This window comes from Vicia villosa, unplaced genomic scaffold (genome assembly GCF_029867415.1).
Source record: "Vicia villosa cultivar HV-30 ecotype Madison, WI unplaced genomic scaffold, Vvil1.0 ctg.002165F_1_1, whole genome shotgun sequence".
Classification (NCBI taxonomy): Eukaryota; Viridiplantae; Streptophyta; class Magnoliopsida; order Fabales; family Fabaceae; genus Vicia; species Vicia villosa.
The window spans coordinates 232,007-248,117 of NW_026705858.1; the positions used below are offsets into that span (position 1 = coordinate 232,007).

Sequence of the window (16,111 nt, forward strand, 5' to 3'; positions counted from 1 at the left end):
TATCCACTTGAAAGCTTCCATTCTGTTTGTCGGATTTCCTCTCGATAATAAGCGTATGTAGACTCCATCAGAGCATACTCTGTATGATTTATTAAAAACATTAGTATAACAAAAATATGAGTTTAAAGTTGAAGAACATAACGCTAAAAAAATCTAGAATAAATTACCCATGTTTACAACTTTTTTGCGAAGGTCTTTGTCCTTGATTGCTCGCATAAAATTTTGTGCAATGTGCCTGATGCAGTACACATGCACTAAAGGAGGATTTTTCCAGCCATTGTCTGGGTTATTGTATGCACTCTTTATAGACTCGTGTCGATCAGATATTAAACATAGATCTGACTGAGAGGTCACGTGGAGCCACAAATTTATCAGGAAAAAACTCCAAGCCCCTCTGGTCTCACCTCCAACTAATGCGTAGGCGATTGGGAAAATGTTACCGTTCCTATCTTGTGCAACAACCATTAGCAACGTTCCCTATATTTTCCATACAGCCATGTGCCATCGACTTGCACAATTGGTTTGCAATAGGCGAAACCCCTGATACAAGGTTGAAACGCCCAAAAAAGGCGATGGAAAATTCTTGCACCACTAATTTGTGTTCCATCATCTAAATATGCAGGCAGTGTTTCTAGTTCTATTACGGTTCCAGGAAGATGCTCTCGCATGACTAACAACCATTGTAGTAGGTTGTTGTATGAAGCCTCCCAGTTTCCATAAATAGACTCGATTACTTTGTTCTTTGCAAGCCATCCCTTTTTATATTATATCGTGTAGTTGAAAACTGTACGAACATGACCGATAATAGTTTTCACCTTGATTGAAGCGTCGTCGCTGACAAGAGCTCTGGTGCTTTGAGCGCTAAGATTTGAGTCAAGCTTGCTGTGATCTTGTGACATAGCAGACGCCATGCAAGTGTGAAGTCCATCAATTCTACTAATAACCCTAAACCCTAAACCCTAAACTCTACATGTGAAGTCGCATCCTTCGATCTGACATCTAACCAAGAAACGTTGCGTATCAGACTTATAAATCTCGTAATCAACACTATTTTTAATGTGATATTTACGGATTGCATACATACAACTTTCTTTGTTTTTAAACTTCATGCCCTCCTCTAAACCTCCACATTCATGACCCTCGTCTATGGAATCAAAGACCGATACAGGCACAGTAGGATCGGAAACATGATTTCTCATGTGATATGGTGGGCTGTATAAATCAAGTACTATAGAAGGTTGTGACACGAGAATAATTTCGTCACCTGAATCGTCAGTAGAACCACCAAACAAGTCAAGTTTCTTGGAATCATCAGAGTCGCTATCATCATCAACCTCTTCTTCTGGAAACAATGGCACGTTATGTTGGGTATGGGATGGCTCTCCGTGTAGGGAGGACTGGTTTTGTTGATATTGATGTGTTTGGGACGATTGTGTGGGATAAACTTCCTCTGCCTCGTGAAAACAAACATACAACTCCAATGGATGTCCACCAATGAACCTAGTGTGACAATTAAGCATTGAAGTAACATCTTCATCATCTTCGATCTTCACAGTATTGTATGTGACACTATCATGTGTGTAACAATATTATCAATTATTGGATACCGATAAAAAATATCTGATTTTTTTTGCATTGTTTCTTTTATTTTTTTGTCATGTGCGCTAAATCACATTTGCGATGAACTTTGACAAGAATGGTAGTTGTATTCTGAAAAACTACCCCAATATTCTCATGTGTAACGATATTTCCATTGAGATAATGATACAAGGTATTTTATTTTGTGTTATCGCAATTGATTGATATGGATTGTAAGTAAAGAAAGATGGTTATATTTGTTGCATAAAAGATGGTTTGCATGTAAAGAAATAATGTTGCAAGTATTTATCATGCAAGTCTCAACGCTGCATGCATGGCCTACACGTGGAACACACATGGGAACTTGTCTCCAAAGCATTTGGCGACATAGGGTGTTGTCTCCAAAGCAATTGGCGACATGGGGGGTTTTCTCCAAAGCAATTGGCGACATGAGGAAAGCAATTGGCGACATGGTCCTTTACTCCAAAGCAAATGGCGACAAAGGGGCCTTTTCCCCATTCCAATTGGCGACATGGTGCAGACGTGTTGGGAAGCATGCATGCCTATATAAACAGTATATTCTGTACGCAAATAGCACACCTCAAAAAATGGCACTGCTACTTTGCTCAGTGTTTATTGTTCTGTATAATACTTCTGTTCAAATTTCTGATTATAACACCTCTTTATCTGATCCATTAATTACACGACTAATGGAAAGAGAGAAACTTCGTCATTTAAAAAATCAACTACTCCAGGTCACCGAAATTGATCGGCAAATTCTTCATATAGCATTTAATCGCAGGTACTTCAACGACGATGGCGTTCTAATTGAAGAAATAACACAATTAGAGACCGATGAGGATGTGCGTAATATGTTTTATGATTTTATGAGTTGTTTTAACAAAACGCCATTTGAATTGTATGTTAGATTTAGTAGATCAGCAGATGAAGTGATAACATTGTGTAGAAAACCGATTTAATATAAATTTATGATTCAACTATGTTATTTATTGTTCCATTTACTTTTAACCCACCTACATTTACTTTTCACCAACCTATATTTACTATCCCACCCACCTATATTTATTATCCCACCATTTAAGTATTTTAGATGTAACATTACTATTTTTTATTACAGCTAGATGATGAATATGTACATGGGTTTAGATGTAGAAGTCACCAAAAGTTGGAGCCATATTCTGCAATCGTCCCGTATCTAATTTATTCAGGTTTATACCACGTAACAAAAATACCCTCAACCCAAATTGACAACCGTTTAATTTTGGCGTTATTAGAAAGATGGAGGCTCGAAACTCACACTTTTCATCTTCCGACTAGTGAATGACCATCACATTGGAGGATGTTAACATGCTACTAGGCCTTCCTGTTGAAGGTACGCAATTAAATGGTCCTTCAGATGTAGATGATGATGTATGGCCTGCAATCGTAGGGGAAGCACCACCAGAAAATGCTTTACATGGTTCCGCTGCAAGATTGACATGGCTTAAAGGCATTTATCAAGCAGAAGCAAATAGACCAACAGAAGCTTCAACAGAAGAGCATAAAATGAGATATGCTCGAATTTATATAATGATTCTCATTGGACAACTTTTGTTTTCCGACAAAAGCGGCAGCCTCGTCCACCCAAAATGGTCACAATTCATCTTTGATTTTAATTAGTGTGGAACATATAGTTGGGGTTCATCTGTTTTGTGTAACTTGTATAGGGAGATGTGCAAAGCTTGTGAGTTCAAAGTAAAAGAAATATCAGGATGTCTTTTACTTCTTCAAGCTTGGGAATTTACACGCATGCCTATTATTTCTCCTGAATCTGCGTTCGCTTCAACATTTCCTCATGCTTCGAGGTAAAATATAATTTAATTTCAATATTTAATTTTTTTTAATTACTTTGGAATAATTTTATATTTTAATATTTCCTTTAGATGGTGCGATAAAGGCATGAACTTCAAGAACAACCCCCGCCACTTTCTCCAAGGATACCGGTTCCTAATTGATCACATGCGGCCAAATCAGTTTTCTATTCTTAAGCTCTTTTGAGAATATATTTTGTTTTAACACTATTTCGTTACACTAACAAATTTATTTAATTAATTTTACTTGTCAGTTTATTTGGAGGCCGTATCTAGGATTTGCACCCCCATGACATGAAGATAGTTCGATTTGGAGTGCAAGAACGTATATAATTTGTTTTCATATTGTTGAAATGCATCAAAGTGATTGAGTGAAACTTCAGTTTGGCTATCTACAAAATATACCCGATACACCAGTGTGCCTCAAAGATCATCACAAGATGAAAACAAACAAGTCCCGCAAAACTCCATGAACAGAACTATACCACGACGAACAACAATGTTGGACAGATAGGGCATCCTATACGTTGGAGGGAACACAATTACAAGAGGAGACAAAACCATCAGCACAGTACATGCATTGGTATAGGTCACTTCCATTCATATATGCATCGTACGAACACTTTCTCACTGACCCGCATTCAATTCCAAGTGGGTCTCAACAACAACAACAACAACAACCTCAACCCCAACTAATTCAACACAACAATATCAACCCCAACACTTTCAACAACAACCTCAACACCAAACCTTCCAACAACAACCTCAACCCTTCCAACAACACTATCTTAACCCTAATTATTCCCAACTACATACTCCTAGCCCTTACATTGACCCATAATACTCTTCCTACACCCAATACACCCCATCTCACTCTCAAACAAATTATAACTACCAAACCCAACACCAACAAACCTATAGTCGTCCACCCACGCAATTCACACCTATCTCGAATCCAAACTTTGATTCCCCTTACATCCAACAAAACCCTTCAACCTCATACACTCAACCACCCACCACTTCTTACATCCCAACCGTGACCCACCATGACCCGCCGCACACACAATCCACCCCAAACTTAAACTTGGATCTTAATGTCAGTGATTATGAAATGTTAAGCCAAATTTGGTCTCCTCCTCCACCTCCAACACAAGAAACACAAAACGACCCTGCTCCAACTGAAGAAGAACAACAATATGGTCGTGGTTATCCTCGTGCGCGACGACATCCTGCCTGCGGTACAGATGGTCATTTGTTTCACTGATTTATTATTAGTATGAAATGAAATCTATGAAATTTCGTATTAATATTATTAGTACTAATTATGTTTAATAATATTTGTTTTTAAATTAATATTTTGTATTAAAGTTTATTTCGTATCAAATAATATTAAGTATTAATTATGTTTAAAAAAATTAATTTATTTTTTAATTAATTAAAAAACCTGTATTTAAACCATTTAAATAATTTATTGGATTTATATAATATAAATATATACAACAAAAATAACTTATATATAACAAAAATAATAAAAATAACAAAAACGAAAAAAAAATAGAAAATACCTTTTCTCCACCTCAAATGGCGACATGCCTTCATGTGGCAGATAGGGCCCACCATGTCTCCATTCCAATTGGCGACATGGTTTCTTGTGATGCTGGGGCCCACCTTTTCTCCATTTTGAATGGCGACATGGCTTAAAAGCGTGGCAGTCTGGGAAATTAATTTCAACTTGTGGCATTTTGGGAATAGTGTTTCGCAGATGTGGTGGTCTTGGAAAAAATTCCATTTCAGTCTAAGATAGTGATTTTTTGCCCTCAATTTATAGCTGTCATTGCCATTTTTTGTGCTTTTTTTGCCTTCCACATTATAAATTTTGATTGGCAACAAAAATAAGACCAGTATGTCTTGTCATTACCTCTCTTACGAATGGGATTCATCTCCCCCATCACCTTGGAAGTAATGACAAAATCATCAAATTATATTTATTTTAATTGCTTATATGAGTTACTTTAAGACTAGTTTCATTCTAATTGGTTTAATTGAAATTTTTGTTTATGGAGACTCACAGTTGAATATAGAAGAGTTTGTTGAGTCTCTGTTGATCATTCAAAGGGAATGCCAAATCAAAAATTTGCTAAAGCTATAGCTTGCTGGTATTGAACCAAACTTGTTCTATTAAAGTTACAACCACCGACATTTTTGCTCAAAACAGAATTAAAGAAGAGTAATTTCTATCAAGGAACAAGGAGGTAATTTCTGTTAGCGCACAAAGTTTAAGAAAGAAAGATGAATAATATCATTGTTCTGTAATGACGGCTACAAAAGTGTAAGGAAAAATAACTAAGTTTAAATGACAATTACTACTAGTTTATTTATACACTAAAAAACCAGGGTAACATAAACAACATACTAAAATACTAAATTACCCTTCAATATAATTTAGGATTTTCTATACAAAAACTAACAACACCAATACCATCTCTTAAGCGAAGAAATTGATTTGTCTTGATTGCCTTCGTCAGAACGTATGCCAGCTACTTCTGGGTGCTATAGTGCAAAACTTCTAGTACTCCATTCTGGACTTAACTTCTCAAAAAATGATATTTTGTCTCAATATGATTGCTTCTCCCGTATAGTACTGTGTTCTTGGCAAAATTGATTGCAGACATGTTATCAATCATCAGCTTCAAAGGCTTATCCACTTTGATCTTCAGATCCTGCAATAGATTCAGAAGCAACACAGCTTGACAGCTACAACGCCTGCAGTGTACTCAACTTCACACATTGATAGTGCAACAACAAATTGCCTAAGGGCGTATCATCCACAGACAGATGGTCAAACTGAAAGAACTATTCAGTCTTTAGAGGATTTGTTGAGAGCATGTGTTCTCGAACAAGGAGGTTCGTGGGATGCTCATCTTCCGTCGATCGAGTTTACTTATAATAACAATCATCATTCTAGTATCAGGATGGCACCTTTTGAAGCGTTGTGCGGTCGGAGGTGTAGGACTCCACTATGTTGGCACGAATCTGGCGAAGGCGTAATACTTGGACCGGAAATTGTACGAGAAACTACAGAGAAGATAAAATTAATCCGGGAAAATATGAAGGCTTCACAGAGTAGACAGAAAAGTTATCATGATAAGCGAAGACAGGAGTTAGAATTTGAAGCAGGTGACCATGTGTTTCTAAGAGTCACGCCTGTGACCCGTGTTGGTCGTGCCCTGAAGTCTAAGAAGCTAACTCCACAATTTATTGGTCCTTATCAGATTTCGGAGAGAGTTGGGACTGTTGCTTATAGGGTGGCGTTACCGCCTAACCTTTCGAATCTGCACGATGTGTTTCATGTGTCACAACTTCGGAAGTATGTTCCATACCCATCTCACATGATTCATATGGATGATGTGCAAGTGAGAGAGAATCTTACTGTAGAGACGATGCCGATTCGGATCACGGATCGTGAGATAAAGTCCCTTAGAGGTAAGGATATTCCGCTGGTGAAAGTAGTCTGGACGGGGACTACCGGAGAAAGCATGACGTGGGAAATGGAGAGAAAGATGCGGGACTCCTACCCCGAGTTGTTTGAACGAGGTAAGATTTTCGAGGACGAAAATATCGTAAGTGGGGGAGAGTTGTAACGCCCTGATTTTGATTTTTATCTTATTACTTATTTATTGGTGTATATAGAGCTTAAATTGGTGTTTTGTTATTATTATATTAATTTGTTAATTTAACTTTAATATTAGAAGATGGGGTGGTGTGTACTAAGCCCATTAGTAATTTATTAATTAGTATGTTTTTAATAAAAATAATAAGGAACTAAGAGGAAAAAAAAAAGGAGATTAGTGAACATTAGTGAAGAACGGGAAATTCAGAGAAGAGGCTAGGGGAAGAGGTAGAAGAATTCCACCATTGTTGAGGAAAGTCAAGCTTCAATCTAAGGTAAGGGGGGAGAATGGGTTCTTTAAATGGTGACTTAAGCATGAGAGGGTAGTGAGGGTTCCTTTCCCTCTTTATGTTTCATAATTGATAAGTTTGATTTCTTCCTTGATGTGTGAATTGATTTGATTTTGTGTTGTTCTTCTTGACTAATGATACTGTATAATTTCTGGACGAAATTCTGGTTTGAATTGATGAATTATGATGTGGGTTTGGATGTTGGTTGAGTTGTTGTTATGTTCATAGGAGAAACTGAATCTGAATGTATAACTGTCCAATTGGATGAGTAGAAATTGAGTTGTTATCATGTAAAATTGATGTAGAATAATAGGTTAATGAATCTAAATGAAAGGTATGAGTTAATAGGTGAAAATATGTTGTTTTGGACCTGAAATCGCAGACTGGAAGTGATGGAAACGAGTGAGGAACGAACTGGTGCGAGTGCAGATCTGGAAAACTGATTTTTTCTGTCAGTTTGCGTATGATACGCGTTTGGGTTGGGGCCATACACGTATGAGGGACAAGCCCAGGGGCTATACGCGTATGGTACGCAGCCCTGTCCCAACACATTGCAGCCTTTCTGGTGTAACGCATATGCTATGCGTATGGAAGGGATGCCATACGCGTATGGGGATGTGATACGAGTATGGGAGGAATTTTAGTGGAAATCGGGTTCTGGTGGTACGCATATGGTATGCGTATGGGCAAGGGGGCATACGCGTATGGGCTAGCTGTACGCGTATGGTCAGGCTAGTGTGCAGAATTTCCCATTTTTGTGATTTTCTTCCGATTCTTGAGTATAATGAGTACCCTTCCGAATTCCCTTGATTAGTGAGACTTAAGTAGATATAGGAAGGCTATGAAAGTTATAGATTTGGACATAAAATTTTGTGATAAGATTTATGTTGATTTTTGTGAATGTTGACTATAAGAGAATGAAATCCTAGTTGCAGGCTGATGGCAATGAGTTGAAGGCTGATGCCTTGTGTTGTTGAATTGTGTTGATTGAATTCCCATATTGCATACATATGTCGTTGAGGGCTTATGCCTTGTTGTTGGCCTGGATTGGCATTGTTGAAGGCTTATGCCTTGTTATCGCCTCTAAATTAATGGCAAATGTTGAGGGCTTATGCTTTGTTGGTACCACATGCATGTAGTGTCGATAGTCGCATTGTATTTCCCATGATTGGTTGCTAATTTCATATATCGTTGTTGTTGTGTTGTTGATGGTGTGAGAATCTGTTTGTGATTGTTGTTTGTATGTGGTGTGAATACTACTCCTTAGCATGTGATATTTCACCGTATATTTATTGAATGTAATTCTCACCCTTTTTCTGTTGTTGCATCTGTGCTTCTTCGGAAGTACAAATAACCATGTACCAGAGTAGTGCTTGGATTTCGAGTGTTACCTGATTGAGTCTTAGGAGTCGCTCTGATACGTAACACAAGAGTTGTGGGATACGTTATGTTTTTTATTTCTTTTCAGTTATTTGTTGATTGTTACGTATCTTGATTTTGACATTTTGTTGGACCACCTGTTTAGTGGAGATGATTTATTTGTTGAGGCTATAGTGCCATGAGAACTATTAAGCCGTTTTAATTTCCGCTGTGGTATTGGATTTACTTTAATGAAAACCTATTAAATAAAGCGATGTTTTATGGATTTTTAGTTGATGTGACATCCTACTCGTATTACTCTGATTATTTATGTATTTATAATTTATATATATTCGAGATGGGAAAGTGGGGTGTTACATTAGGAAGCTTCTTCTCCTTTAGCATACTTCTCGTCATATCAAGCAAAGTACAATTTCTTCTTTCAACAAGACCATTGTGTTAATGAGTATTAGGAGCATTAACCTCCTGCTCAATTTCATTTTCATCGTAGAACTTCTAGAATTGTATAGAGTTATACTCACCTCCACCATCCGTTATTAGTATTTTCAGCTTCTGACCACTCAGTTTCTCAGCCTTCACCTTGAACTTCTGGAAAACACTAAACACCTCATGTTTAAAATTAATGAGTGTTACCCACTTCATTCTTGTGAACTCATCCATAAAAGACACAAAATATGTATTTCCTCCAAGTGAAGGTTTTGGAAATAGTCCACACAAATCGGAATGCACTACTCCCAAATCATGTTTTACTCTTGGGACTACTTCTAACCCAAATGGCAACCTGGGTTGCTTGCCTTTCATGGATACCTCACATGACTTCTCAGGATTCACAATCTTCGGAATACCACACATGAGCTTCTTAGAACTCAGATTCCCTAGGCTTCTGTAGTTCAGATGCCCTAACCTCTTGTGCCACAACTTACTATCACCTTCAACGTCTTCTGTACTAAGACATTATGTTTCAGCTGTCTCCACATTCACCTTAAATATCTTGTTGCTTCCCTGTTCAGATTCCATAATCAGCTTCTGATTGGAATCATACAACATCAAGAGATTTTACTTCATGACAACTGAGAAACCTTTCTCAATGAGATGACCCACACTCATCAGATTGCTCTTAATTCCAAAAACATACTGATTTTGAGTAAAATCAAATGTAAGTATTATGTTTATCGTACCCACAGGAATTGGGGCGACATCAAAACCGTTTAATATTCTCTATAGTTCTAAGCATAAATTTCAAGATTGTTTGGTTTAAAGTACGGAAAGTAAAAGTGCGTGAGTAACGAAAGATAAGTTCAGGGGAATAGACTTGTTGGGAATTGGTTTTCATCCACCGATTCAATATGTATATCTCAATTCAATTATACAAAAGTCATGAACGTTTCAAGATCATCACGTATCACACATAAGCAAAGTTCATGTCTAAACTTTGTTGAAATTCCTTACCTTATGGTTTAATCGACGATTTCTCAACCTATTAAACAATATGGTAAAAATAAGATCTGATACTTTTAGTGAATATTAAATCTAAATCTATGTCTAGCATTTGGAATTTAATAGTTGTTATCTTGGATCGAGATTAGAATCGTATTTGTCAATAGCAATTGAATCCATGAAATAAACAGTAAAACAAAGATAACAACAATCATGATTCAAACATAATTTATATATAATGCCATGATCAAACAAGATACATACAGTTTCGGTGAACTACGACCAATCCCAACAAGAGAGGGATTTATCTACTCATGGTAGCTTGATGAACAATGGAAGAATTGAGTTGGAACGACATCAACGATGATTTCCCGAATCTCGATGTGTATCCAGCCCTTTTCTACTTAAAACCTCTTCTATTCTTACTTCACTTACAAGAGTATAGTGTATTACTGATCGGTCACAATTTCTACTTAATTTCATCATAAATTCGGCATAAGATCGTCATACTTGGTAACACTTTGTGGTTGTTTTCAAGAGTTTTCGTTGATTCCTTTAATATTACTTAATTGCTTGCATTATGTTTTTGTACCCTTTATCATGTCTTTTTAGATGCTTTTGATATCTCTACTTGGTGGTTGTAGGTTAATTCTGGATCAGATGGAAATTGCACAAGTGTTGGTGTAAAAGAAGCTGAAAATCATGACATGCGTGTAGTATTTTGATCATAACTGGAGCTTCGTAACTCGGAATGACGCGGTTCCGGTGGCAAAATTTCGCTAACGAAAAGGGATACAAATTTGATGTTGAAATCAAATCCAAAAGAGGCAGAGACGGACACGGTCAGACCGTGTCAAGTGACACGGCCGTGTCAGCCTGTGCGGACAGAATTTATGAATTTTGATGTTTTTACAATTTTAAAGACCCATGGGCAATTTTGGTATTCTGGCTGGGATCTGAAAACCTAGAGAAGTTAAAAGTGATTTGAGAGACAAGGAGAAGGCACTTTTTGGTGAGGAGAAGACACTATTGAAGATTGGAGAAAACGAGGGTTTGGGAGAGAAGAAGGTTTTCAAGAACGGAAGGGATTGAAGATCAACTTTCATCTCAATTCTTGTAATGTCTCTATTTTAAAGTTTGTTTTCTTTGAACAATATGAGTAACTAAACCCTAATGCTAGGGGGTGTCCCTGATTTGATTCTGTAATGATTTTGAATTCCTGAGTTCATCGATAGATTTGTTTTCTTATTCAATTTAATTGTACAAGGTTTTTATGCTTTCTTTGTCGGACCAACAAGATTGATTTACGGTTAACAACCAGCTGGACAGCGGTTGTTAAGGTTTTTGTACGATTAGACTATAGTAGATATCACCTAGGACTAGGGATACCCTATAGTTACCGGTTAACTCTTGATAACATAAAGGCTTGAGTTCATCATAATTCTCTAAGGACTTAGGATTTAGGATGAATGTTCAAAGGTTTTCCCACTAAGGACTTAGGGGAAAATAATCTAGAGGGCGGTAATTAAAGGTTATGAACTTGTTGAAGAGATCTAAATCCAATGTTATTACAGGAACAATCACACACTATACCCCTAGCATAATACTCATATTTGTCAAAAAGCCAATTTACTTTTCTGCTTATTTTAATTATTGTTTAGTGACAATTTGCAACCAAAACCCCAATATTAGTTTTTGTTTAATTGATCTATAATTTGAACTCGATATTACTACGCAGTCCTTGAGATCGACATTCGGGGAATTTCCCTATTATTACTATAGAGGCAAAATAGTACACTTGCTATTTTACCGATCAATTACAAAAGTAAAAAGTGGAATGAATCCTTTCTAAAATGGTTTCTGCTCTATTTATAGCAGTTATGGCCACCTAAGTTTCCTACATGAGCTTTTTCTTCATTGTTAAGTCTTTCAAAATATCTTTAAGAAACCGCCAACGTTCGCTACGTGAACTTCCTGCGATGCTGCTCGCTGCTAGCGAAACCGAGTATTTTTCTTCTGACTTGGTTCGCTACGCGAAAAATGGCTCGCTTTAGCGAATTGGGCTCTTGCTGCACATTCGCTTAGCGAATTCTCTATTGTCTGGATTTTGCCTTTGACTTCACTAGAGTTCGCTACGCGAACACTCTGATTGCTGGTTTTTGCTTTAAGGCTCTTTCCTGCACAAAAGCAAACCATACCAAGTAAACTTGCACAATAATACTTTTATTCAATAATTGCAATTTTTATATGAGAAACTTGCAATTTAAGTAAGATAAATGCTATGTCATAATAGGACATTTTAACATGAATCAAGCACTTATCACATACCAAACATCCTTGATCAGAACAGTTTTCCCCTTCTTCACTTTAACTTTGACATTTCCCATACCTTTTGCATTAAGGTACTTATCATCAGCAAGTCTTATCTTTGTCCTCCTTCTAGAGTCAAAATCTATCAGGCATTGTTTGCTTCTCATGATTTCCTTCCCTTATTTGACCAACACTCTTTAGCAAAATGGCCAAACTGCTTGCAATAGGAACATTGAACCTTCTTATTCTCAAACTTCTCCTTCCCTTTTGATGTTTCTTCTCATCAGACGTAGAGGTTTCTGGCTTCTGGAATCTATCACCACATCTATTCTTGGCTTCTGACCAAGAATGCTTCTGGTCCTTCTTGACAAAAGAAGCTTTCAGAGCCTACTTAACCTCTCTCTTAGAGGTTCTTTCAATCTGACGCAACTCCTGCGCCTATAGACTGCTTTGCAGCTCTTCTATTATCATGATGTTTAGATCTTTAGAATGTTCAATTTCTACAACAATGTAATCAAATTAAGGAGTAAGAGACCTCAATACCTTCTCTATGATTACTTGTTCAGAAAGGGTTTCTCCACAAGCTTTCACCTCAATAGTGATGAGAATCACTCTGGAGATGTACTCAGATACCTTCTCGTTGTTCTTCTTGTTGAGATTCTCATACTACTTTCTCAGGGACTGAAGCTTCACCTTTTTCACTAATGCGTCACCACCATAACATCTGACCAGTGTATCCTACGCCCCTTCATTGTGGTCGAATCAACGATTTTCTGAAACACGTTCACATCCACACATTAATGAATAAAGAACAACGCCTTCTGATTTTTTTCCCTAGGTCACACTGAGCATTTCTCTGCGCAACAGTTGCATCTTCTAGAAGTGAAACTGAGATATAACCATCATTGACGAGATCAAGAACATCTTAAGCGCCAAACAACACACGCATCTGATTCTTCCAACGATTCCAGTTTTTACCATCGAACACTAGAAGTTTGGTACTCAGACTACCGTTTCCGTTCATCTTCAACCTTGTGCAAGTCACTCAGATCTCACCAAACACATTGTTTCCCAATCCTGCAGAATCAGAAAATGTGATTCTGTTCTGATTTTGTTCAAGATTCAACATGAATACAAGAACCAAAATCAATCATACAACGCCTCACTGTTTCACTCATGTTTTCCGTGTTTCCCCGTGGATCTGAACCGGAGCTCTAGATACCAAATGTTAGTGCACAAGGTTTAAGAAAGAAAAATGAATAATATTACTACTCTACAATGACAGCTACAAAAGCGTAAGGAAAAACACTAGTCTATTTATACACGGAAAAACTAGGGCCACATAGGCAACATACTAAAATACTAAATTACCCTTCAATAATTTGTATGTCCTTTCTCTTATGCTCTGTACTTTTAACAGTTTATAGCATTTGTTTATATTTTCATAAGAGGGTGGTCCAATACACCATCAAATTATACTGATAATTCTCCTGAAACATGATTTATATGGTATATAATCAGCTGTGGGTGAGCTGTTAGCTGAGTATAGCTTGAAAATGTCTTAGAAAAAAATGACAATGTTCAATGTAATTATTATTAGGTTGTGGCAACAATGAGAGTTTATTTGACTAATTTTTGAACTTCGGGATTCATGTCTACAACAAAGGGGATGTGAAGTTCTATGTAGAACGTGTGAAAAAAATGGTTTACATGAACCAATTTTAAAAATTCAATGCACCAATTTTAATAATCCAATTTGTGTTGGATGTGAACCGCTCCAAATCCATTTTGATAGCAAAACAAAAAACCCGTTTCCATTTTTCATAACTCGTTGTCATGCATAAAATCAAATGTATATGATATTATTATTAATGAATAAGGTATTATTAAGGTTCAGGAATCAATACTAACAAAATGCAATTTAGAGAGGGAAATTTTTTGTCACTAATATAGTAAATTTCGTCACAAATTATATTAGTGACGGATTTTCTGACGAATCTAAATCCATACAGAATTTCAATGTCGCAAAATATTTGTGAGGGAATTTTCTTTCCGTCACTAAATAGTATGCAGAAAATATACTCAACATGTATATTTCTGACACTATTTAGTGAAGGAATAATACCTCCCTCTCTAATTTACAAGGGAATTTTATTTCCCTCACAAAATTACTAACTACAGTTTTAGTGACAAAATTTGTTTCCCTCACTAAATTAATCATATTAATATTATAAATTTTAAATTTAATTTCATTAATGATTTTAATAATATAAAATCATTTATTATATTAAAAAAAATTAAAGTCATTATTATAAATAATTAAAGGAAATTTTTTAAATATTTTAAAGTATGTTCAACATTATCTTAAACAATTAAAATCAAATTTCTAATGTGAAATATCTACAAATTTCACTCACTCTACTCTCATTAACTATTACAACAAATAACAACCAAATTTTTACGACTAAATGAGAATAACACTAATGCTCTGTTTGGATGGGAAAAGAAAGTGAAAGGAAAGTAAGAGGAAAAGAATAGTAAAAGAATGAAAAGTGATGAAAAAGTCAGAGAAAAGTGGAATAAATTTTTAATTGTTTGTTATGAGTGAAAGTGAAAAGAAAGTGGGAGGAAAGAAAGATATACTAACATAAATGACTAAAATAACCCTTTTTAAAAATTGAATAAAAATATTTAAATAGTCTTAGTGTAGTTTTACTTTTATCGTTATTAAACAATTTTTATTTTATATAAACTCAATTCTTTTATAAAAATGATTCATGCAATTTTTTTATAAAAAAAATACAATGTTTGTGATGGTGTTTTTTAGATTGATATATCATGCTTTAAGCCAAATATCATATAAAATGAAAAATAAATTAATTGATGATAAAAAGTATAAGTAAGCAAAGAAAAATTTTAAAAAAGTGAGATACATTTTTGTTTTTTTTTTTTACATAATTGAAAGAACAATTTAAGCTTTCTTCTCATATTTAGAGAGAAAGTTATTTTACGTGGGACCCATCTAAAAGATACTTTCTTTCCTCTCTGACATTACATCCAAACAGAAGAAACACATATTTCAATAAACTTTCTTTCCTTCTTGCTTTCTATCCACTCACAATACCTAGAACCAAACAATGTGTAATTTACAATTAGAATATAAAATTGTGGACAATGGAAACTAAAGACTAGCATGTGTCTTGATAGAATATAATATGCATTAGATGATTAACCGACTTTCAAGTATCAGCTCTGCTGATCTTCGGCTAATTCATAGTTGACAAAACATCCTACATTAAATACATAATATATGAGAGAGAGCTAGAGAGCTTTTACAAGTTTATCATAGATATAATATTTCAACATTTTTATTAGGATTGAGAACATAGCCAGTTGATGAATATAATGTTGGCGAGTATTAAGAAATCTAAGTTACTATGTGCAAAGTCTAAGGCTTACTATTCAGTAAATCGAAGAGGTAGTCTTGCAAAATAATAAAAATGTTGTGAGATAATTATAGGCCCACTTTCTAAAAGATTGAGAGAGGATAAAAGAGAATAGGAGAAAAATCTCTA

General features: G+C 35.8%; 1 protein-coding gene across 1 annotated transcript; it reads left to right on the plus strand.

The window, feature by feature from the left end:
* The first annotated feature begins 6,421 nt into the window (after nt 1–6,421).
* Nucleotides 6,422–7,186, plus strand: LOC131638080 (uncharacterized). The gene is made up of 2 exons (XM_058908633.1): nt 6,422–7,043; nt 7,140–7,186. The coding sequence occupies exons 1-2, from the start codon at nt 6,422–6,424 to the stop codon at nt 7,184–7,186; spliced, it is 669 nt and encodes a 222-aa protein (XP_058764616.1).
* The last annotated feature ends 8,925 nt before the right edge of the window (nt 7,187–16,111 follow it).

Bases quoted from the DNA above. Each gene is read 5' to 3' on its own strand.
- LOC131638080 (XM_058908633.1), top strand. From the start codon at position 6,422: ATGGCACCTTTTGAAGCGTTGTGCGGTCGGAGGTGTAGGACTCCACTA. The intron at 7,044-7,139 runs GTAAGATTTTCG...TGGTGTATATAG, and splicing joins CCCCGAGTTGTTTGAACGAG to AGCTTAAATTGGTGTTTTGT.